This window comes from Poecilia reticulata, chromosome 6 (genome assembly GCF_904066995.2).
Source record: "Poecilia reticulata chromosome 6, P_reticulata-male-v2, whole genome shotgun sequence".
Lineage (NCBI taxonomy): Eukaryota > Metazoa > Chordata > Actinopteri > Cyprinodontiformes > Poeciliidae > Poecilia > Poecilia reticulata.
This window is the reverse complement of record NC_088835.1, coordinates 877501-902277: the sequence shown is the minus strand read 5'-3', so window position 1 is coordinate 902277 and position 24777 is coordinate 877501. Positions and strand designations below refer to the sequence as shown.

At 37.1% G+C, this 24777-nt stretch overlaps 2 protein-coding genes across 4 annotated transcripts in view; one reads left to right on the top strand and one right to left on the bottom strand.

Annotated features, from left to right (window-relative positions):
• The first annotated feature begins 1012 nt into the window (after positions 1–1012).
• Positions 1013–12467, top strand: deaf1 (DEAF1 transcription factor). Of its 2 annotated transcripts, XM_081607595.1 has the most exons (14): positions 1013–1458; positions 2604–2701; positions 3552–3678; positions 3778–3927; positions 4851–4990; positions 5272–5337; positions 6441–6485; positions 7050–7112; positions 7207–7330; positions 8809–8943; positions 9226–9518; positions 10457–10555; positions 10642–10731; positions 11628–12467. In XM_081607595.1, exons 1-14 carry the CDS (start codon positions 1263–1265, stop codon positions 11727–11729), a joined length of 1728 nt encoding a protein of 575 aa, XP_081463721.1. In that variant the 5' UTR covers positions 1013–1262; the 3' UTR covers positions 11730–12467. The 2 variants fall into 2 exon arrangements, with proteins under 2 accessions (XP_081463721.1, XP_081463722.1); XM_081607596.1 differs by lacking the exon at positions 7050–7112 and having other exon boundaries at positions 1014–1458.
• A 1077-nt stretch (positions 12468–13544) lies between these two features.
• The window catches only part of LOC103465677 (retinal guanylyl cyclase 2-like), a 25041-nt gene continuing 13808 nt past the window's right edge, over positions 13545–24777 (bottom strand). For both annotated transcript variants that reach the window (XM_081607593.1, XM_081607594.1), the window contains exons 14-25: positions 24460–24636; positions 23078–23231; positions 21539–21682; positions 21277–21425; positions 20557–20720; positions 19346–19469; positions 19213–19281; positions 18884–19058; positions 16863–16961; positions 15112–15197; positions 14906–14991; positions 13545–14638 (exon numbers count right to left, since the gene is read on the bottom strand). In XM_081607593.1, coding sequence (XP_081463719.1) covers positions 14551–14638; positions 14906–14991; positions 15112–15197; positions 16863–16961; positions 18884–19058; positions 19213–19281; positions 19346–19469; positions 20557–20720; positions 21277–21425; positions 21539–21682; positions 23078–23231; positions 24460–24636 — 1515 coding nt within the window. In that variant the 3' untranslated portion in view covers positions 13545–14550. The remainder of the gene's footprint in view (positions 14639–14905; positions 14992–15111; positions 15198–16862; positions 16962–18883; positions 19059–19212; positions 19282–19345; positions 19470–20556; positions 20721–21276; positions 21426–21538; positions 21683–23077; positions 23232–24459; positions 24637–24777) is intronic.

Below are 24777 nucleotides of genomic sequence, written 5' to 3'. Positions count from 1 at the left end.
CTTTGATATTTTGTTTCATTGCCTGTTTTGGTGGCATAACTGAAGCACATTGCACACATTAAGGGGAACAGTGAGCACTTTGTTACTCTTCGTCTGAATAGTACAGAGCACATCCACAGACATGTAACAAAGTAGAAAATATCAAAACTGATCAAAAGCCTCCACTTTTTCTTTTTACTGTTTTAACTCACTATTCCAGAAAGTTCTGCTGCACTACAAAGAAGCTTTTCATAGCAAAAACTTTTAATGCCTTAATCACAGATTTAAAAGAATTTGTTGTAAATATTATCTGCAAGTGATTTATTTTGCAGTTATTTTTATGTTGTATCCTGTTAAAATGCTTACATGGTTTTCCGTGGAGTTTAAATGGAGCTGTTTTGTTCTAAGTGTGTTCATAAGCAGATGTGAATGGATAATGTCATGTGTTCAGTGAAAGGGTTCACGGTTAGGGCTGACAAAGTTCATATTATGTTCTATTCGGGTAAATTTGTTGCAGCCAACAAAGATTTTTTTATTTTATGAATGATTTTGTAATTCAGTATGATTAATGTTCCACCACAGGCAGCCCTGTGGAAGTGCAAACAAGGAATCTGCTCTGAAAGGCCAGGAAACTGAAACATAAAAATGAATAGAAGTCAAAAACACTGATTTTAAGACAATTATCAACGAGTTAGAGAACAAAGCATTGGTATTTTGATGATGTAAATATATTTTAATAATCGTTACTTGGATATACAAAATAAACATACGTCAATATCCGTCGCCCGTTACCCGTGTCTTAATGGAAGGTCGGCTGAAAAAAAACCCCTCTCCAGTTATATTTCTGTTTCCTGCCTTCTTTGTGAGTGGTGCAGAATGTCAATGTAGAGTTGGACTCATAAATCTTTGTGGTTTTATGTCTATGCCAAAAAAGGGAAGCTTAAGAGATCCATCATCGCTTAAGTACGAAATGCGCGTGCAAAATTGCTATTATTCGCCCGTTTCTCCTCGGGTCAATTCGTACCAGTTCGGCACTTTCCGGTTTATCGCTTGCCGTAGGTTTGAAATAAAAAGAAATTACGATTGCCCTTTAGTTTTCCGGGTCAGCTCGTATATCGTAAGAGTTTTCCTGAGTTTCTGGTAAATATAGTTTATTTAATAAAATTTACTTTACGAGTTCCGTTAATTGTGCGTCGCTTTGGTCGAGGCTCCGGGAACCTCGGATCTGTTTCTTTGTTCCGCGGCCGCTCGGCCCTATTCGGTTCTTGTCGTTCCGCGGAAGAATGGACGAGGCAGCCTCGGCCACGAAGGCACTCGGGCTGGATGAACCGCCCATCGGTGGGTCGGTGGAGGGAGTGGGCTCGGATACGGAGTCGGAGGCCGAAGTCGCTCCGATGTCTGTGATAGCGGAACCGCGAAACATCGACATGAGAGCCGAGCACCTCCCGAACTCAGACGAGGCCGAAGCGGCATTCGCAGGTAGGCAGCAGCAGAAGGCCATGGCTGTTCAGGAGGGTTAACAGAGGGTTAGATGTAGTTAGCATAACAAGCGAATGTATTACTTTTTATTGGTTTAAATCACATAAAATCACAGGAGTATTCTGCATTTTAAAACAACCACCGAAACCTTGTGGTTGATATTTGGACCCAACTTCATTCAAATATGTTCCTGAAGTAATTTTAAGAGTCTCAGTGTAACAAATGTTCTTTCATTTTCCTGTAAGAAATATTTATAAATATAAATAGTAATACAAAATACAGATATTACTCATAAATATAATCCCGCAGCTATAAGTAAAAAATGTCAATATAGAAAATATATTGTGGAGGCTGCCTCAGTCATTAACCCCCACCCACCAAAAATATTACATTTAATCTACAATTACTTACAAAAGAAGACTTCAGAATTTAATGTGTTCCTCTCTTGCAATACAAAATGAAAAAATCAAAGAACTTGAAATAAATGGATACTGAACTTTGGTTACTAAAAATTGTCCTTTTAATTGTTTTAAAAATCGTGGAAGTTTGGAATTGTGTCATTTCACTTTGAGGTAAAAAAAAAAAAAAAAAGACAGTTTACCATAATATTTATGCCAGTAGTCAGTATATTTTAAACTTCTCATTGAAACTGTGGAATACAAAGAGAGTTTGCGACAAATAGTACATTCATTTTGTACCCATTGTGAGGTCACAATACTCTTTCAGTGTTCCAGTCTTATTTTATTGAAAAATATTGAACAATACCCAATGACACAAACTTATTTTACTGGCACATGAGATAGTGCGCACAAATATAAATATAAAGTTTAGGCAATAGAAGGCCAATCTTGTCTAACTTTACAGAGGTAGATAAGATGGGTTGATATGGTCGGTTTCCCATGCAAGTTTTGGCTGATCACCCAAAATTAATGAAATTGGGCTGTTTCCTCGATTCACCCCAAGTTTCAATCTTAAATTCATCAACATAGAGGAATTAACATGTTAATACAAGCTTTTATTGTGTGCCATACTTTCAGCTGTGAAACTGGTTTGACTTCATTTCACAGTCCTGTCTTTATTCATAGAAAAAATTTGTTGTAGTTTTTCTTGGACCTCAGTGATTTTTATCTTTTGTGGCTGATCAGAGGTGGCTGCAGTGACCGTGGCGGATGTTCAGGCTGCAGAGGACAATGTTTTCACCACCACAGTCGCTACGTCCGCAAGCCTTCCTGAGCACGTTCTGGTAAATAACACCTCACTGCTCACATCTCTCCAGGGACTCATGTTTAATTTGTAAGATTACTTCATGGAGGAATAAAAGTGAAAGTCCACTTTCACATAATTTATTCTGACATCATAAATATTGTTGTGGGACTTGTGAAAAAGAATTTGTCTAGAAATTCAAAAATCCAACATTAATATCTGAATTGAAAAAAATTCTATATTGGTGACAATGTGCCTGACCCCTACGGGCAGATCTATTGATTATAGTTCTATGCTTTGTGCTCATTCATCATTTATTCTACACTATATTTATAATTCCTAATTGCACTTTCTGAACCATTTGAAAGGTTTGTTGCAGGTCATTTTTCACGTGTTTGACCAAAGTAGTCAACCTGTTGTTTTGGTCACTTTCAGTTTCTTTATTATTTAATTTAAATTAGATGTTCTACTCCTAATTGATTGACTGAACAAATTAAAGTTGTGTTGTTTTTTCATGTTAGACCAAGCTTGTGAATCCTTTGGTGCATTTAAGAGTACTGTACTGGTGCAAAGTTATCACATATGTTTGTAATTCACTCCATCCATCCGTCCGTCCGTCCATTTATTGATTTATTTATTTATTTTCTTTACACCCTTGTTCCTAAGTGGGGTCGGAAGGGGTGTCAATCTCCATTCCGGGCGAGATCACTGCATTTATATCTGTGTTAAAAAAAAAAGACAGAAAACATTTTAAGTCAGTTCTGCACTTTTTTTCTGTATCGGATCGCCATCAGCCGATGCTAAACCTCAGATATCTGTGTGGTATGGGAAGTGAATATCATTTACAGCATGTTATTGTTTGACTGTGTGCTGTGTTTGTGTGCTTACAGAGTGGCAGGACCACTCTGCAGCTGAGTGAAGGGCTCAGTACCCAGAAGGCCACCCTGATTGTGGTTCACACTGATGGCAGCATCGTGGAAGCAACAGGCCTCAAATCTGCTGCCACCATCACATCCGGTGTGCTGCACTGTCCTGGCAGGACGATGTTTTTTTTTTTTTACCAGCAAGCAAACAATTATCACAAATGATTCATATCCCTCTGTGTCCGTCTGTCAGGCCCTCAGACTCCACCCACTCCTCTGACTCCGCTGCAGGACAAAGACTCTTGCTCCAAATACAACTGGGACCCGTCGGTATACAACAACGAGCTGCCGGTCCGCTGCAGGAATACGAGCGGAGTCCTGTACAAGAACCGACTGGGATCAGGTGACATCTTGTGAAAAACTGTGGCTTTTGTTTTGTGGTATCAGCACAAATCTGGTGTGTCTACCTGCCTCTATGTATAAGTGGGGCTCAGCTTTTTGAATTTAATTTAAAAAACAAGTTACATTTTTTAAATAATATACTGGCATCCTTTTCATTTTCCAATATCTGATTGCATTTTCTGTCAGTATTAATATATTGGTCCAAATCTTCATATCAGTGCATCCTTACCTAGTTCAATATGTTTTAGTCCTGGGTTTGCAGAGCACAATGGTTAAGTATCGGTGATTAATAGCTGCTGAAGCCTTGAGAAATGCGAAATCATAGCAAAGTTAGGAAGAAGTTATGGAGACTCAGTAGATCAGGTAACCAGTGGGCAATCAGAAATGCCTGGACTCGATTGGTCAGCAGTTTTCCAGCAGAAACTGGAATTCATCCCAAAGCCAGACTTCTGAACATAAAGTGTGAGCTCCTGAGTTTGAAAATGAAATCTCTGCAGTCTGTTGTTACTATTAGTCTGTTTTTAAGTAAATTTTAGACATAAAATGTGATGAAAAACTCAAAGCCACAAGCACAAACTTACAGTTGGAGCAAAGGACCTTTTTAATTCTCTGCTCTTTCCATGTTCGTTTTTACGTTTCTCTGTTTATTTCACCATTTATTCATCTTATTCATTGTTAAATTTCCAATTGGTTTTAACTTGCCTTGTTTCCTCGAAGGATATACAATAGAAAGTTTAGGCAACTAAATATTTTTTTGTATTTTCGTTTTTCCCCCCCCCCCACGCTCTTTGGTCATGTTGGATTAAACAGCAGACTTTTATATATCGATTGTTTGATCAATATTCATCATCAGCAAATTACAACACAGTCTTGTTTGCGTTATTCCTGATGTTTTCCATGCTAAAATGGTTCTGCATCGTTCAGGGGGCAAAGGTCGTTGTATCAAACACAACCAGCAGTGGTTTGCTCCGACTGAGTTTGAAGCTTTAGCAGGAAGAGCGAGCAGCAAAGACTGGAAGAGGAGCATCAGATACGCTGGCCGACCTCTGCTCTGCCTCATACAGGTACTGAACTGTGCAACAGCTACACTGTAGGACCGCAACTGTACTGAACGCTTTCATGGTCTCATGGTGTGTGTTTTACTATTTCATTCAGAGTCTAAGCAGAAAGTTGGAATACATCTCTGCCTCCTCAGTATTTAAACTTGTTTGTACGTGTGTGTGTGTGTGTGTGTGCGTGTGTGTGTGTGTGTGTGTGTGTGTGTGTGTGTGTGTGTGTGTGCGTGCGTGTGTGTGTGTGTGTGTGTGTGTGTGTGTGTGTGTGTGTGTGTGTGTGTGTGTTTTAGGAGCATATTCTGAACCCTCATGCTGCTTCCTGTACGTGTGCCGCCTGCTGTGATGACCTGACACATGTGAGTGTCTGTATAATTCAACACATGCCAGATCACCAACAACAAAAAATCAGAACCCCTTTGTCTATGTTGGAGACTTTTATTGTGAAGTAAACCATCTTAAAAAGGATCATGTAACCGTTCCAATGACGTCAGCGGGGAAACTGCTATACAGAATCTCCAAGTTGTGGTTTTGATGGACTAAAATAAACCCAAATATTTTATTTGTCTTGGGGGAAAAAAAACCAAAAGTGTTTAGATGTTAGTTTAGGCTTTAATCTTACTACACTTTACTGACTCAAATTAACCCATGTTTTTCATTTTGTCTTATAGAAATGTATTCTTGGCCCAAACACAATGAAGATTAACTGATTCAGATTAACTGATTAGTTTAATCAATTAATCATATGATAAATAAACTGGGTAGTTTTTTGAAAGTGAATTTTGTTTACAGAGACTTCTTAATACATTTTATTTATGGTTTCAGTTGTAAGTAGTTTTTATTTCCTTTTTTATGTATTGTTTTAGGTTGATGTGTTTTATTTTAGATAATATTTAAAATATCTTCCAGTTCCAGTCAGAAGTGTTCTGTACAATATTAAAGTTAACTCATGAGAGGCCGTACTTACATTGTTATGCCATTCTCAATAAATTTCTTTAAAATTGTCTCAAAACAGCAATATTATCATTTATCGCAATAATATGTGGGACAATTTATCATCAAGTAAAGTTTGCTATCGTGATAGGCCAATGCGCGTAAAGTTTATTGAAAAGAAAAACCCAAACAAAGAATGAAATGTTTGGCAATATAGCATCTATCTAGATGCTATATTGCCAAACATATAGCAATCTATATGTTTGCTATATGTTTGGCATATAGCAAACATATAGATTTGCTACCTCTCAATCAGATGGCTGATTGAGAGGTACAATCAGCCATCTGGCTGATTGTACCTCTCAACATGGCTCCACTCTTATAACACATAATGGTTAACATATTAATTAAATTATGAACTCAATATTTATCCAAAGATCCAGCATAAAGTTGGGAGAGCTGTTCAAGTGGCAGAATTAAGATTTTCTCAGATTTATGCATTTATTGATTTGTATTGCTTCTTTTACAGTCACCAAAGGATGGAGACTCTGTGACACCAGAAAACATTACCATGGTAACTGTTTAATGTTTGTTTTTTGTGTGTGTCCAGCATTTATATTAAACCTGTTGTATATTTCTGGGTGAATTCCTTTCTTTTAGTACGGTTCAGTAGCTCTGTGATTATCAGGGGAAAAAAAACAACTTTCTGCAAATACAGGATCTACTTTTTTGTCACTATAAGTTTGAAAATAATTCATTTTAAAACGGCCTACAGCTCATACTTAACAATAACTATAAAAAAATAAATAAATAAATAAAAAAAAATCTTCAGCATATGTTTACAGGAAATAATAAGTGAATTGCTAGAAAACCCAGTTTTGATCCTAACTGGAGCTAACCTCTCCTCTGACCTCAGAAGGAATAAAACATGGGAGGATGTGTCTGAAAAATCACTTGAAGTTTGTTCCAGCTGAATGTTACTGTGGAGTTTATGATTACATGTGATTGCTGTGACAGAGTCCTGATTTACAGATGTATCCCCGTCTGTCAAGCCTTGTAATTCTACTCTGGAAGCCCCTGCCTTCTAATGCTTTTATTTTCTATACTTTCCACTTACTTGTTTGTGTGTGTTTGTTAGTTTAGGACTCAAATCTACCAAAAGCAAACAACCATCCAGATTAGCAGTACGGTAGTACAAGAAGTAAGAAAATCTAAAGTGGTAGTTGTCTAAAACATCACATCAGCACTCAGGTAATCAACAAGTGCTTCTTTTTTTTTTTTTTTTTTTTTTCCAGACCGGCCCTGTCCGTCTCTTTGTTCCTTACAAAAGACGGAAGAAGGACAACGAGCTCCCGGTTGTACCAGTCAAGAAGGACCTCAGCCCCCTGAAGAATATCCAGCTGACTCCAGGAACCACGTGTATGTCACAGAAATCAGCTTCCATGTGGCTCAAAAAAAAAAAAAAGAACTTTGAACTGGTTCTTGCTCACGTTTAGGCGCTACTGTCATGGCAGCTCATTAGGATTATCGTATTTATGTCTAGCGTTAGGCCAGTTTTAGGTCAGACAACGTGTCTCTGATGAGCTACTTTTTGCGCTCAAAAAGTAACTCATCAATATAGCTACTTATAGCTATATTAGTATCTGGTATTTAGTCAGACTATTCCACAATGTTTGCCTGCTTTATCCACTCCAAAACCAGGCTTTGTCCTGTTCATTTTCCTGTTCATTTTTTAACAATCTGACCCAAACTGTCACAGTCAGGAAAAACAACTGATTCCAATATTGAAAGATGCTTGATCAGCAGTTCCACTGTCCACCATGAAGAGAGTTTCACAACAACATGACGTCATACTACGGATCTGTGTTACACTGCATGTTTTTTTTTTTTTTGCCAAAGAACATTTACGTATACTTTTATTCTGAGATTAGAGAAAATTACCAATAAATTCAAGCTCTTAAAAATTAACTGCATGCATCTTTTAAATTAAGATAATATCCATGCGCATGTTAAGTGTGTTTAAACGTTCAACAGGAACTTCATCTACTGGGATGGATGGATGGATGGATGGATGGATAGATAGATAGATAGATGGATAGATAGATAGATAGATAGATGGATGGATGGATGGATGGATGGATGGATGGATGGATGGATGGATGGATGGATAGATAGATAGATAGATAGATAGATAGATAGATAGATAGATAGATAGATAGATAGATAGATAGATAGATAGATAGATAGATAGATAGATAGATAGATAGATAGAATATACTTTATTGATTCTCCAAGGGAAATTGCTTATTCGTTGACAAGGTACTCCATCTGATTTATTAAATGATAATAATACAAATGTAATCATAGCAGATAAAGTTTCTAAAAAAAAAAAAATTATATATATATATATAAATATGGTGGGTGTGCCAGCAGCTAAAACACCAAGTTGTATTTTATGTTTGTATGTGAAGCATCGTTTAACATATACAAGATGGCTCCAGAATATCAAAAACGGGGTTAAATTTGTGCTTTTGTTTGTGAAAATGTTGCAATATTTCAGTATGAATTACTGTCTTATAGCTGGTTTACCCTTAGTGCTTGCAACACATAGTAGATGCTTTGCAGTCTGATCACATTGACAACCCAGAAATACTCATTGGGGTTCACTTTTTTTAGTCAATCTAACGTTCCTTTAAAGAACAGTGAAGATCTAAACATACTCCACAAAAACAGAAAAAAAAAGTTCCCTCTACCAGCGCTACAAGAAAAAAAAAAAAGGTTGTGTTCCTGAAGCCTCAGTCTGGTCTTCACATTCAGGATAGATCTTTTATTTTCTTGCTTGGTTATCAGAAAGTATTGTATGATTGGTCAATCCTGCTAATTTCTCTCTTTGACAGTCACAGTGTCCCCATCAGGGCAGTTTGCTGCGTCCAGCACGTTGACCTTTGACCGTACGCCAACAAGCGACGCTGCCTCGGCCGCCATCATCTCAGACGGGTCAGCGCAGGGCGACGTGTTCGCCAGCACCACAGGTTCGCTCTGTCACTGAGACACTAACTTCACCTGGTCTGTACTTTTCCAAACGGAGGCAATAAGCGTCAGGCGTTTTTTAATCAGAATGGGACCATGTTATTTTCAGAGTACTATGAAAATAACCAGTTGTCATTTTGCTGTTTGAGAATTCATACAATACAAGAAACCACCTAATATGATGAACATGCTAAGACAGAGTCTAATCCTGTTTTTTAAACAAGCTGGTCTAGTTAAAGTACAGCTTTCCCTGAGATGTCAGCCTGCCTGCAACTTTCTTCCAGTGCTGACAACGCTGCCGGCTCTGGCTGTTGCTCCTCAGCCCATCCAAGCCAAAGTAGCAGTGGCCTCCGCGGCATCGTCACCGTCGGCAACGATGGTGGCGGGGCTGGAAGTGGTGCCTGTGGGGGACGCGTGTTCGACCGTGAATGAAGGAGAGAAGAACACCTGGATATACCTGGAGGAACTGGCAAACACACTGATGAGCAACGTGCAGCAGCTGAAGGCCCTGATAGAACAGGCCAAAAATACTGCTGGGGAGCCTGCAGGGGTCAAAGGTCAGGGGGGCAGGAAGGAGGTGAGACCAACTAGCAACCAGAAACTCTAAAAATCGGATAGAAAAGCTCAAAATGTTTAGACCAGCTAACATAACTTTGAAGGAGAAGGAAAATGATAAATTGTTTTAATTTTCTTTTACAAATGAAAATCCACAGTGTGCGATCATATAGTCCTTTTGATTTGACTTAGTACAACCAGTAGCCTTCAGGTTAGTATATAGAAACTTCCTAAATAAGATCAGAGCCTACAGGAGTTAGAAAATAATCAATGTTCAGGCCTACATCTAAGAATTTTTTGCTTTTTATTTATAAAAAGTCATAAGCCATTAATTATTTTCAGCCCACTTTACAAAAATGTGTAGAGCTGAAACAATTAATAAGATTAATCATAATTAATCACTTATTGAAATAATTATCTACTCAATTAATTGTTAAATGAAGTATACAAACTCTAAATCATTCAGCCTGCTGAAAGAACAGCAATAATTAAGCCATAATTGTACAAAGTATGTATACATTTTGCATTTAAGATAAAAAAAATCTTCTTTGTCTGTAAATATAATTTATTCACAGCTAGTGTACACTAAAGGAATTCTATGTTATTTCATTTTAGGCAATACAATTTTTAATTAAATTTTTAAAAAAGGTATTGCTTTATTTGTTTATTTGTATTTTCATATATTGTTGCAGAAAATCATCTGAAGTGGTTAAATGACAAAATCTGCAGAATGTGCCAATTTGTTTTACATTTACTTTAGCAATTATTTACTAAAATAATCGCTAGCTGCAGCCCTAGAAATTTGCAGTACTTTTTGTACAAATAACTTTTAAAAAATTAAAATTTGTGGTCTTATTGTGACATAAGATTCAATGGTTATGGATACATGTCAGACACTTTATAGCATATAGAAAAGCGTGGATAACGAAGATGATGAAGATGATGTGTTTTGGTGTGCAGTGTGGGCTGGGTCAGCCGTTCCAGAACCAGATCTCGTTTCAGCAGCCAGAGGACTCAGAGACCAAAAGGAGCTCTGACATCACAGAGATCATCATCAACGTACGACGAACCACCTTCCACAATGTCGGCGGCGCTCGCTCTGTGGTTCCCTCAGTAGCCTAAAGTGTTGTGTTCTTCTTCTGCAGGAGATGTGTGTGAACTGTGGCCGGTTGGCGATGAGCGAGTGTACAGGATGTCACAAAGTCAATTACTGTTCCACATTCTGCCAGAGGAAGGTGGGTCGCCACACTTCGTACAGAGCCGCGAAGGCAGATACTCCCTTTCGTAGATTAGATGTGTTTTGCTTTTTTCACTAAAATGTTTCAGATCATCATGCTAATTTTAGCTTTAGACAAAGACAATCAAATAATTTCATTTATCAAAGAAATTATTTGATTTCTTTGATAAATCAAAGGTTGCAATCTGAAGCAACTTGGCTGATGGTAAAAAGTTGCTAATAAGTTATATCCAAATTATTCATATCCTTGGCACCAGAGTTGGGTAGTAACTAGTTACATTTATTTGAGTAACGTTTTGGGAAAAAAATGTACTTTTAGGAGTATTTTTACTATGGTGTACTTTTTACTTTTACTTAATTTATTATTAAGTATCACTACTCTTACTTGAGTAAAATGTCCGTATTCACACTGGGGTGTGAGTAACTTCACCGAATGATGAACAAACATGTTTTAACCAAAAATTCACCAGACTCAGACACACACCTGCAGGTTTTGTTAAAGTTTCAATAAGTTTTATTTTGAAAGAAACTGATTTGTAAAAGTTGTTTTTTTTGGCCTGATTTTGTTTGTTTGTAATTACGTTATTTATATGAATAACTTTGGTCTTTAAAATACCAAAACTCCCACATAACTTTATTTTTTAAATATTAAATGATTGATAATTTTATCAGTTATTCAGTACTAGAGTTGCCTTTTTACCAAATACTTTTTTGCTGTTACTTGAGTCATTTTTGGAACGGCTACTTTTTACTTTTACTTGAGTAAAAGTATGTTGAAGTAGGAGTCGAGTCAAACCGAAGACTAAAATGGTGGCCATATTGTGGTGTGGCACTAATTATAACTATTTTAAGTACTGTGTTCTATAGAAATCTTCTGTTTTTTGGTCTATGCAGGACTGGAAGGATCACCAGCATTTATGCTGTCAGTCGTCAGGGGGCGTCTGTGTTCCGGAGGAGGAGCCAATCACAGCCATAGACATGGACAAAGTGAAATGAAGGCGGAGCTAGTTGCACTGCTGCTCCTCTTCTCATCTTCAGCTGCTCCGGTGCAACAGTTACAACAGTTACTCCCATCACTTTACATCACATTATCACAGTGGCAACTAGTGTATATGAGAGGAACTGCATCTGAGCAAACTGAACAATAATTAAAGTTCAGTAGATAACTGTAATATTGGAGCTCAGTACTTGGTATGCCATGCTGTGTGGTAAAGTTGTCAAATCAAACTCTGAATATTACTAGATGTCTATTTTTTTATGATCTTGTTTGTTGAATTTTTATTCAATATCACAATACTTTTATTTAGCACGTTTCCTGAGAGACAGAGTTCACTCTGCTAACTTGTTGCCATTTTAACTCGTTATGAAGATATTTAAGTCTTTACCACCAGCCCTGGTAAAATGAGGATGAGAAACGTCAATCAAAGATAAACCTTCTCTCATGTATGTTACCGTAGTCATGTGCTGAAAACTGGAAATGTAATTATCTTAAATGAGAAAAAAAAAATCTCTGTTACAGGTTTGTGTGTATTTTTTTCTCTTTTCTTACTCCTGAAATATTTTTATATCATTAAGTCAAGTTTGTTTGTACAGCACATTTCAGCACAATGTTGTTCAAAAATGCTTTTACACGAAAGTGATAAAGAAAAAAACATAAAGAATCAATACATAATACATCGACATCGCAGTGGCAAAATAATGGGAAGTAATAAAAAGTTGTAATCCAGACAAGAATTGATCTATGTTCATGATTTATTATCCATATTGTATTTTATATATATATATATATATATATATATATATATATATATATATATTGGTCAGATCACTCTTGAAACAGAGATTTTTAATCTTAATGAGATATACCTGGCTAAATAAATACTTATTAATCAAAGGAAAATCACTCACTGCTTCAGCAGGTGTGCAGTTTTCTAGAAGACCAACTTTGTAACTGTCTTTATGTGGCTCTGGAGGTCCAGGTCAGAGTTCATAATTACACCCAGTTTTCAACCTTATCTCTAGTTTCCAGCTGTTATTACTGAAGCTGTGCATTAAGTCTAGATCGTTCCCCTTTAGATCCAAAGATAATAACTTCAGTTTTGTTTCTGTTCAGCTGAATTAAGTTATGACACATCTACGCATTGATTTGTTCTAAGCATCTGCTAAACTTTGAATTGTTTCATAGTCACCTGGTTACATTGTAACGAAGAGAAGTGTGTCATCTGTTTACATAAAATAAGTAATCTTACTACACATTATAATCTGAGCCAGTGGAGGGCATGTAGATTTTAAATATGAGGGGTGCTAGAATAGAACCTTGGGGTACCCCACTTGTGATTTTGCTTTGATGAAAAGTCATGTCAGTGGGAAGTCATTGTTAAGAAGCTATTTATTTGTGGAATCCAGTTCAACAATTAAATAGTGAATGATGTGGTATGATGGTGAATGGAAGGTTGGAGATCAGACTAGTTCTGCAGTAGTGACTTGTTCAGACTGTCCTTTTTTTTTATCAGAAATTTGATAACTGCTGTTTTTACAGACATGGGGGAAGCTTTCTTTGTTTTGGTCCTACTTTCTGTCATTATTTCCACAAACCCTTACAAATTTAAAGTGAACCATTGATGAAGAATAACCAGCAAGCAATAAGAGTTTTATCTAGAGTTTATTCATTGTCCTAACAACAAATGACCTCATTTTAAACAATCGAAAACAGACAAAATACAACAACTATAATTATTATATAATAAACCCAAAATTGTTAGACAGCCGGTAGATTTTGATTTAAAACGAAAGACAAAACTGATGAAACATGAGTAAAAAAAAAAGCCAAAGGTTGGTCAGCGGTTATAAGAATTGTTTGATGCTGTAATGCTAATACAGGACAAAATTCTACTGATTATGGGGAAGGGTAAAAATATTTTTGACATTCCATTTTTAATTGCATGTAAATAAAAACTTTTTTTTACATTTTTGTTTTCATTATTTTTTACATAGTTTTATTATCTTTTGAGAGAAGCCTGTCTCACTATCAGAAATCCTCTTCTTGGTTAAATGGAAATCCACATCTGCAAGGGGTATAAATAAATTTGGGCTCAACTGTAATTGGCTGAAATAAATCACATATAATGAGACCATTTAGTTTAACGTGCTTCAAACAAAAAAAATGCCACAATTTTTCCTTGGCTGTCAAAACAGTCGACAGGAAAAAATTACATTTAGCCATAATCTCTTAGCCACAGAGATTTTGTACAACAAAACATTTTACTGTTTTAGTAAAATGCTTTGTTTAGACTTTGTATTAGTGCATCTAAACTCTTATAGTCTGGTTTACAGTTTTCTTTTTCTTGCTTTGGCTAAGAGAAGTATTAATTTTAATATCCCAAAGAAAGGTTAGTATTTACACTGCAAAAACAAAAAGTGTTTTTAATCTGATTTGCTGTGCAAATATCTTAGTATAGTTGAAGTAAGACAAAACTAACTTACAAATAACATTACAGCAAGATACAGGGGGCTTGCTTTAAGTCAAGATTTCATTAATGTTGATGAAAACGTACTAGTTACATTGGTAGATTATTTCATTTACAACAAGACATTTTCCCATATTATAAGTGAAATAATGTGCAAATTGAACTAGTAATTTTTCCCCCATAAATGTTAAAGAGTTATTGACTTAAAACAAGCTCCTATTTCTTTCAGAAAAGATACTTTTAAGTTAGTTGTATCTTATTTCAAGATATTTTCACTGGAAATCAGACCAAAAATATCTGGTAAGATTTTGTGTTTTTGCAGACATTTACATAAAATAAAACTTTGCTGTCTATTTTTTCATTTTGTTCTGTCGGTCGAGAAACTTTTGTCGTCTTTCGACAGGAATCTCATCGAGGCTTATGCCGTGATTACTGGCCCTGGGAAGAACAAAGAAACAGGTCAGATGTTCATCCACAATTACTTGGATTTTTACATTTGTTTTCATTAAAATTGTAATAATTACCAATAGTATTCTTAATAATATTGCCTAATAGCCAATGATAATAAGTATAATAAGTCAGTAAGAGTCGATGTGATGAAAAAAAAATATGTTCATGACTAAGATTAGAACCTATCAGTTTGGGGTTTTTTTGTCAATTCAGCAAATACATTTAAAGATGGTTCCGTATGTTGTGTGTTCTTACCCTCCAGCAAGATCTGGGGGAAGAGGAAGAGGTTTGTTGAAATCCTCTCGACCCATCAGCCAGTATGTGTCCTCTGTGCCCTTTACCTTCAAAACACAGGAGTGTACGAGGAAATCACTGCATTGCTGGGCAAACAGCAGACTTCTTCAAAAGAATTAATTAAATCCAACTTTTGTCACAGCAAATATCTAAGCAGGCAGTTATACCTGTGCCTTTCTGGTGTCTATGAGGTATCCCACTTTCAGACTGGTCAGAACCTTGACTGTACTGAGGCTGATGTGGATCCTGTAAGCTGAAAAAAACCCCCACAAGTATAAAACAAGTTGTGTTAAGCTGTATACTAGAAATGGTAGAGCTTGGTAAACTGGATTTTACCACAAATGGCAGAGGAGCCAAAAGAAGGCAGGCTTAAGATTCAGAAACTGCCTCTGGCAGCAAAACAGGACAGACAGTCCAACAGAAAAAATTGTGACCTTGACAATCGGAAACAAGACTAAACTGTGCCATAACAATAAGAAAGATAACAAGTGGTGAAGGTTTTCACAGAGTGGCGTAACAACAAAAATCTGCTTCTGAATGTGGACCAGTTTAAGCAACTGGTGATCGGCTTCAGGAGGAAGCAATCACGTTAAACACACTCTAGGTCAACAAGTAGAGGGGTGTCCAGCACAGGATATTCCTGGGAATTCATGTGACAAAGGATCTGTCCTGGTCTGCGTACAATCCTCTGGTTAAGATCTCTTTTTGAGGAGGCTGAGAAGGAGGTTGTGTCTGAAGTTGCATTTTTATTACTAATGTGAGCAAATCTTTGTCGACGTTCTGCTAATGTAAAAAAAAAAAAACCCACAATTTTGCATTGGCGGTGTTTCCATTAAACAAGAAATGAAATTATAATCACATGTGAATGAGCCATTGAGTCATTGAGAAACATAGCACCGACGGATGGAAAAAGTTATATGAGATATATTCATATAAAAGAGCTATGGATTCAGCACTTTGGAATGACACACAACCTTTTTTGAACTGTGTGGTGCAGTGAGAGCTCTGGTGGAGCCAGCTGCCTGAAAAAACAAAAACAAACCATCACCCTACCACTTCCTGTCATCGTCTTCATCGTTTCTGTCAGTAGTATCGTCCAGCTGTTGATCATGTGACTTGTGTGATGTGAGAAAGTGTTTCCATTGCATTTCTGCAAAATACATCTATTCTGATACGAGGGAAAAAACCACGTCATCCTTGTGCAAAAACATTTTAGCACAAAACGGGAGTTTTTTAATTATTTTTTTATTGGTGTTTCCATTAAACAGATTTATTTTTGAAATTTAAATTTTCTCAGTTTTATGGCTAATGGAAACACAGCTTGAGAGCAGACCAAAATACAGATCAAAGAGGTTTTCTGGAAGTTTCTTTCCAACCATCATAATACAGAAATAGATTTTTTAATTAAACTGCACTGACATTGCTTTAAATGTGTTTTTTGTGAGCTGAGCAACTGAAATTTAAGTCTGCATTGTGACTTTTGAGGTAATGCTAAATCTTGAATCTGAATTAGGATAATCTGCAGAAATTTTGGTTAGAAATGAATATTTCTTTCTGTCAAGAAAGAAGAGATTGTAGGGTCCACATCGTCATTAATGAGTGGAGAACTGATCAAATACAATGTAGTATTTTGCTGTAATGTAAAAACATTACAACAAAATGACCACTGAACAATAGATCAATAGGATAGAGCTAATAATTGATGCGTGTACAGGAATTCATGCAGTTTGTCATATTGAAGAAATCTGTAAATCAAACAAAACAAAATCTACATCTTTATTTCCTTGTTTGGGGAATATTAACAACAAAGTTTTATTGTATTGGAAAGGAAAGATAGGATCAGGAAAGGAAAGATAATATAATTATCAAATTTTTTAGATTGTTTTTTGAACCGTTCCATGTTTTTGTTCATACTTACGCAGACCGCTGGCTTCCATGTGCGAGGCTGTGGTCACCGTGTCTCCAAACAGACAGTACCTGGGCATGGTCAGTCCCACCACACCTGCAACCACTGGTCCTGAACACACCCAACATGAGAGATGCTTCTTGACAAATACTTCATTCTTGTTTTTGGGTACACCATTATGGTCTCTCACATACAGTCCCTTATAGCATGAAGGAAAGGTTTTCTACAAAATGAGAGTAGCTTCAAGAACTGCTGGTATAAGCTTAAAATCAATAGGATACTATTTGAGGGGAATAGATAAGGGATGCATATTTTGGCAGGCTGGAAATTTTGCCCAAAAACGCATTCCTGTGCTAATTTGAAGAATTCAAGAGTTAATAGTGAAATAACTTTTTCTACATAACGTGAGTAGTTCCAAGAACTGCTGGTATAAGTTTTATGTCGATAGGATAATATTTGAGGGGAATAGAGAAGGGATGCATATTTTGGCAGGCTGGAAATTTTGCCCAAAAATGCTTCCCTGTGCTAATTTGAAGAATTAAAGAGTTAAGAGTGAAATAACTTTTTCTACATAATGAGAGTAGCTAAGTTTTAAATCACTTTAATAATATTTAAGGAAAATAGAGAGAGGATGCATATTTTGGCAGGCTGGAAATCCATATTGCCCAAAAACGCATCCCTGTGCCAACTTGGAGAAATAAGGAGTTAAGAGTGAAATAACTTTTTCTATATAATCTGAGTAGCTCCATGAACTGCTGGTATAAGTTTTAAATCAATAGGATAATATTTGAGGGGAATAGAGAAGGGATGCATATTGTGGCAGGCTCAAAATCTATATTGCCAAAACATGCATCCCTGTGCTAATTGGGGGAAATAAAGAGCTGAAAGGATTTAATCTCTTCTACGTAATGACACTTGTTCTCTGAGCTAATGCTATAAGTTTCATATCAACAAGACGGATGCAAATATTTGCAGGCTCATAAATTAAGTTGCATTTCCTCCTACATTAACAGACCTAGAAGTGAAGCATGATATAAAATGTTTTACATAATGGGTCTCTGTTGTAATGCTTTTGAGCTATTATGGTATCAAAAGACAAAGCAGAGAATTTCAAACCATTTGCGGAGAACGTTTACAACACACGGACTGAAAAAAAAGTTCCGACTCATATGGGTCAATAAAAGTGTAAAAACCGTATTTATTTCAAATAATTTGCGAAATAAAACCCACCGTATTAGGGATTACATGGTTGAGAAACGTGATAATGTTACAAATATCTTTAAAATTTCCTCTTCGGTCATATTTTTATCCGTTTCCCTTTCAATATGCGAGAGCTTAGAGCGATGCCTGCTCCCGCGACAGGGGATGCAAATTTGGGCAGGCGGGCTTTTCTGGGCATAACACCTGATTATTGACGAGGTTCGCCAGGAACTGGAGGATTAACCGGATCGAGCCAAGAAGGGGTTGAGAGTGGTGGAGGACCGCGCCCTTTCTTCTTTGCCCAGCTAAGACAATTACAGACTTGCTTTTGACTTATCGTCAAGGACTGCCTGCACCTCCTTCTCTTTTGATTATTTGTCTTTTAAATAAATTATTGTAACTTTTATGGGTTTGTTTTGAAACTGTCCACAATCCCTGCAGTCATTTATTTGGTACGCCACTCGGGTGCCACATTTTTACCAGGGTTACTTTGAGAAGTAGTTTATATAATGAGCTCAGCTGATGACTAGGTGCTTGTTAATTGCTGCCGCTAGTCTGAAGGAGCTGAGTGTGGAGTCGTGGGGGAAGGGCTGCTCTATGAGGGGGGCTTGGAAACGGCAGCTCAGGGGAAGAGCTTCAAAGGCGGCGCTAGGCTAAATGGTTGCTACGAAGATCACAGGATTTCTCAAATATGCATCAAAGTAACACTCCAGGTATGTTTTTGATGAGGCAATAACTTTCTAACATGATGTAAAGCTAAAAAAAGTCAATTTTAAATAACACTGCCCCTTTAAATAAAAGTGGTTGTAACAGTTTAAAAGGTGATGCTGTACCTGAGTGCAGTCCAATGCGTATTTTCACTTTGATTTCTGGCATGTGTTTGATCTTAAATGCTCCTATTGAATGAAGGATGTCAAGCGACATGTTTGACACTTCAGCTGCGTGCCGATTCCCATTTCTGTTAGGAACCCCTGAAGCCACCATGTAGGCGTCTCCAATAGTCTCTACCTGAACATAAACACATCATCAGTTAGTCATTTAAGTTAATTAAAACGGTGTGAAAGCGCAATCCTCTTTGTCTTTTCAAATGGAGATTTACTCTACCAAATCTTGTCTGGTAGGATGAGTGAATAGAAATAGATGTATAGCTGAAGGTGCTTACTTTGTAGACATCATGAGTAGCGATGATGGCATCAAACATGGTGTAAAGGTCATTAAGCAAGTCGACCACCTACAAAAACACAATTTCAGTTAAACAGTCAAAACTAGCGGTTGGTTACTTCAGCCGTTTTCACCTCAATGGGTTCACTTAGAGCTGAGATGGTTGTAAATCCGACGATGTCGCTGAAGTACAGTGTGCAGTCTGAGTAATGTTCAGGCTGGACAGGCTTTCCCTTCTTCAAGGCCTGAGCCACAGATCTGAAACATCCAGTGATACACGGCTTAACACATGTCAACATACATGTGTTAACATGTGTGTTAACACATGTATGTTTCATTGGATTTCACTCCAATGAAATCTCCTTTCATTGGAGTGGCATACGGAAAGACGGTAATATGAATGAAATATTGTAATTTCATTTCACAAGCGTAAAGGATAAAGAGTATAAATCCAGATAACATCTGACTCAAAAAAAAAGGTTTAGCTCATTTGATGATTTTTAGCTGGTGCACAGTCAAATTTTGGTTGATCTGAAGACGAGGGGGTCGGGGGTTGGCTGGTTGACCTTTCATGATCTTTGGAAACATTTAGTAATATCTTTTGTAATTATTTTTAATCATCCAGCAAAAACATATTATTGATTACAGGGATAACAGCAAATGTGACTTTCCCAAATTGCGGCAAAGAAAATAAATAATGATAAAAACGTAATAATAAGGGCTGCACAGTGGCACAGTTGGTAGAGCCGTTGCCTTGCTTCTGGGTTCGATTCCCGGCCCGGGGTCTATCTGCATGGAGTTTGCCTGTTCTCCCTGTGCATGTGTGAGTTCTCTCTGGGTACTCCAGCTTCCTCCCACAGTCCAAAAACATAACTATCAGGTTAATTGGCCTCTCCAAATTCTCCCTAGGTGTGAGTGTGTGTGTGTGTGTGTGTGTGTGCATGGTTGTTTGTCCTGTTTGTCTCTTGTGTTGCCCTGCAACAAACTGGCGACCTGTCCAGGCTGTACCCAGCCTTTCGCCCTGAAAGTTAGCTGAAAATAGGCACCAGCAACCCTCCCAACCCCACTAAGAGGCAAGGTTGTACAGAAAATGTATGGATGGATAAAAATAATAATAATAAAAAAACAAAATACAATAAAAAACAATAATAAAAATACAGCTGAAAGATTATAAGCACAAATTTATTAATATCTTTAAAACTATATCGGCACCGATGGAAACATTTGACATCAATTTTAGTGGGGAGGCAAACGTCACTGAGGCGGGTCAGGTTCATTATATGAAAGATCAGCACGTCAGTTTTACATGAGTGTGTGTTAATATTTCTCATGAACCCAGTCTTACTTTGGTAAAAGCTGTCCAATTAACTTATCCGTTTTGGTCCTCTCAACCTCCAGCTCATCTGTTCGCTCCCTGATCAGATCCTCCAGGTTGGAGCTGTACTGCTCCAGCATCCGCAGCATGGAGTCAATGATGTTAGCCTTCTTCCCTCTGCTGATGCCCCGAAACTAAAAACAGAACAACCATAGACACTTTCCAAAGACTGCATATTGTCACAACTGTACATTTTTAAGGAGGTTTTTTTCATTGGGGCAATTTAAAGCTGTATCTTGTCCATAAAATGTTTCTAAATGCTATTTATGTAAGTAATTTAGGAAATTATTTAATTGTTACTTCAGCCACAAAGGTTTTAGGAAACAAAGAAGTGAAGACAAACGTTGAACGTTGTTAATTGTCTTCACTTCCTGAACGCAGGGTTACAGAAAGAGCGGGAGTTTTTAAAGAGACAGAGGCCCAATTTCAAGGTGTTAAGCAAAGTAAACAAAGTACAAAGTAAAATTTATTTTAAGTCATATCTGGTATATATAGCACTTTTATAACATCTGAAGTTAACGTAGCTACTTGAATGAGCTATAAAATGGCACTCTGTGGCTGGGAAAACACATAACACTGCTCCTTTAAAATAAATATAGAGACTATGAAGATTTTAGATATAATTAATTGAACTGAATGAAGGCGATGATGTACTGAGATGTTCAGCTCCCCAAACAAGGATCTTCTCACCTGCTTAAAAATTTCATCAAAGTTGGGCCGCTTGCTCGGATCTTCATTCCAACATTCATTCATCAGATTGAGACACTCAGCAGGAGCTTCATCCACTGAAACAAGAGGCCTGCAGAGAGGAGGGGGCTTCTTCAGACGCTCCACAATCTCTGACCGTTCCACAGGCAGAGAGAGAGAAGGTGGGATGATTAGACACACAAATGGTTGCTGGGACTGAGGTTTGTCAGACCAACAAGTTTGTAGACAGGATGAGCATTCTTACCCTGAGCAGGCATGTCCATCATGGCGTAGGGAAGTGTTCGTGAGATCACTTCCTGTATGATGATGGAAAAACTAAAGACATCTCCGGCAAAAGAACCGGCTTGTTCTGAGTTCCTCAGAAGTTCAGGAGCTGTCCACAGAAGATCTAAGAAGAAATATTTTTTTTTTTTAAACTTGGCTAACATCATATTTACACACTTAGCTGTGAACAGCAGTAAGAGTTTAGACTGGCAATCAGCTTCTTAAACCACTTCTCAAAAACCGAGAAGAAAATTATGAAAATACAAGCAAAGGGCCAACTACATGATGAGGATGCCAGATTTTATCATCCTTTCTTCCTGTCAGTCAATCCAGTGGCTTTGTGAGTGACTGACCAATCAGCGGTCACAACTTGCTTTGAAGTAAACAGCCCTTACTTGGAGGAACTGAACGTCCAACAGAAATTAAAAAAGAAAAGTCAGTGAATTCACTGTGCTAATCTGCTAACTAATCCACTTCTGACCTCAGCTGAAGGTCTCAAGCTGGTCTTAGCACTCTTAGTATTTTCCTGACTACAACATGTTTTCCTGGTCTGGTTTGACAACCAGAGTACTGTATACTAGATGACCATAAAATTAATTCCAAATTTTGTCACAATTATTTTTCTTTTATTCATTTTTCCACCATTGTGAGTAGTTTAATCTCAGTACGATTCACTTTGAATCATCTAGTTTATATTAGTTCGTATTAAAGAGTTGGTAATCAAAATAAAAAAAATAATTTTTTGTTAAATTTATTATCTTCAACTCACTGTAATCCAAATGAATTCGTAAGGCTGATAGTGCAAGATTGTAAATAATAAAAACAAACAAATCCAATAAAGCCACGAAATTTTTTATTATTTTTTTTACCAGAATTTCACATTTTCTCTTCTTTAATAAACTATTTGACACATTCCCAGTCTGCCACGTCAGGATCCCATCACTGTTAGTTAAGACCCAAAAACAGCAAGAAAGACCCGACAAAAGAGCAGCAACTTCCACACGAACAGCATGGAAAACAGTAGCACACTGACGCCTCAGAAAACACTAATAAAGCAGCAATATAATGAAAAAAACACTTTGTTCTTGTATTTATTATAACTACATTCATGTTCATATTTGATGAGACTGGAACATCAACTTTTACTTTGGTATTTTTGCAGCTCATTCACTAGAAATATTTCACTTTTTTTTTTTTTTTTGATTTTGCAAATCTACAGTCAGAATTACAGCAACATGTTTGCTAGATTATATTCCACTTTCTGAGCTGTGATATATGTGCTGGTGTGTGTGTGTGTGCAAGGTTTGTAAACTCTGATCTTCAACCACTTACAAGAACCATATAAAAAATCATCCTAATGGGAGTAAACACACAAAATAAAGAAATATATACATATATATAAAATTGAAATGGCTGTGAAAAAGGACATCACTTCCATTTTGTTTATGCATAGTTAAGTAACTGGTACAATTGTCAAATATTTAGCAGGTAGAGTGTAATTCTGGTAATTCTGTTTTACCTTGTGCATCGTCAGACAGACTGACACCTTGAGACTGAAGGATCATGGGTAGACCGTAGTCTGTGATTTTCAACACAAATCGGCCATCCACTAAGCAATTAGTGGACTTGAGGCGACCGTGAGTCAACCCTCGCAGATGAAGATACTTCATTCCCTGGAACATGAAGACAGCAGTCTGGTCACACAGAGCTAGATAATCTGTCGGTTTCAGAGAACGAATGCAAAATAACTGACTCGCTTAAAAAGTGATAGAAATCAATAACTAAACAAACAAGAAGTTTGGTTCTTAGTGAGAGAAAGAGAGAGCGAGAGAGTGATACAAATTCTATTTATCAATCTATGCACAGTTAAGGTGTTTACATACATTGAATAAAAAGGAATTATTTATATTTGAATGAGAGAAACAATATGTCAAACATTTATTTATTAATGTCTTCAGAAGTTTCCATTTATATTCTCAGGATTTGGTAGCATTACAATGAACTGAAGGGATGAAGCAGCAGACTGCTGTTATTTGCTGGTCTTTGGGTATTTGACTTTTGGATTTTATCTTACAAGTTCCTTGCTTGTTTGGTTTCTTCATTTTTAACTTTCATTTGCACCTTTTGACTTAGATTCTTTAGATCATTGTTTTACTCTTGGTTAATTTAAGGACTTGCATTGAAAAACATTTCCAGAATGAAATATCATATTGAAAACATGTTCAAGCCATTTCCCTATCCTGTTCACCAATAAGATGTCTGGACTTTTTATTTTGCTTAGACTGTCCTTGTTTGAGTTCCCATTGACCATAAAATTGCGCAATTTGACATGTTGACAATAAATTTGCTTAATGTAAACTTAGCAATTCTGAGTTTTGTTGAATAAAAAGTTTAGATGCTGGGATGATAAAATTGGTTTATCCCCCAAAACTGCAATGGAAACACTTTCCTCGCGTCACATGGGTCACATGATCAACAACCGGATGTTGCCGCTGGCGCAAACCATTAAGAAGACGACAGGAAGTGGTAGTAGGATGCTGGCGCAGGATGTTTTTAATGACTTATTCATGTGTGATTTTAATTGGGCTTCTTATTTAATTGCAATTTTTTTTGTGGAATATTGAGAAAGTTTTGTGCACATTTGGAAGGAGAACACAGCTGGTCACATGAATACTTGCATTTGAGGAGCAGGACAGTTATTTTGAGGTTTTACAGTTTGCACTCATTGTTAGGAGAAAATCACGGCCTGTTGAGCAAATACTGAGACTGATATGAGAAATGCATCAAAACGCCTGGGAAAAAAAGCAAAAAAAATGTTAAGTTTGGACACAACTTTTGATTCGATTCAGTGGGAAGTTGTGTCGGAACATTTAAGGTGTATTGAAGTGATCTGAGGAGAACCTTAATGAGGTCCATGAGCAGCGATGACTTGAACATCCAGTCCAGCCTGACGTCGCTGTCGGCCAGCAGGTCTGCCAGGCTGCCCCGGGGACAGTGCTCCACCACCAGGGCCAGGATCCCTGAATCCACAAACAAACCCAGGTACAGATTCAGGTTCTCATGGCGCATCTCCCTCAGCTGGAAACAAACACAGACAGATCCATGTTGAAACAGCCAACATACTTTCAATAACTGAAATGTAATGAAATGACAAGTTGATGAGAACTTTGCTGGGAACAACAACTATTTTTGACTTGTCCACTTATCAGAGAGTCCAGC

Excerpts from the sequence above, each read along its gene's own strand:
- deaf1 (XM_081607595.1), top strand. The coding sequence starts at position 1,263 with ATGGACGAGGCAGCCTCGGCCACGAAGGCACTCGGGCTGGATGAACCG. Across the intron at positions 1,459-2,603 it reads GGCCGAAGCGGCATTCGCAG|AGGTGGCTGCAGTGACCGTG; the intron begins GTAGGCAGCAGC and ends GTGGCTGATCAG. Across the intron at positions 4,991-5,271 it reads CTCTGCTCTGCCTCATACAG|GAGCATATTCTGAACCCTCA; the intron begins GTACTGAACTGT and ends TGTGTGTTTTAG.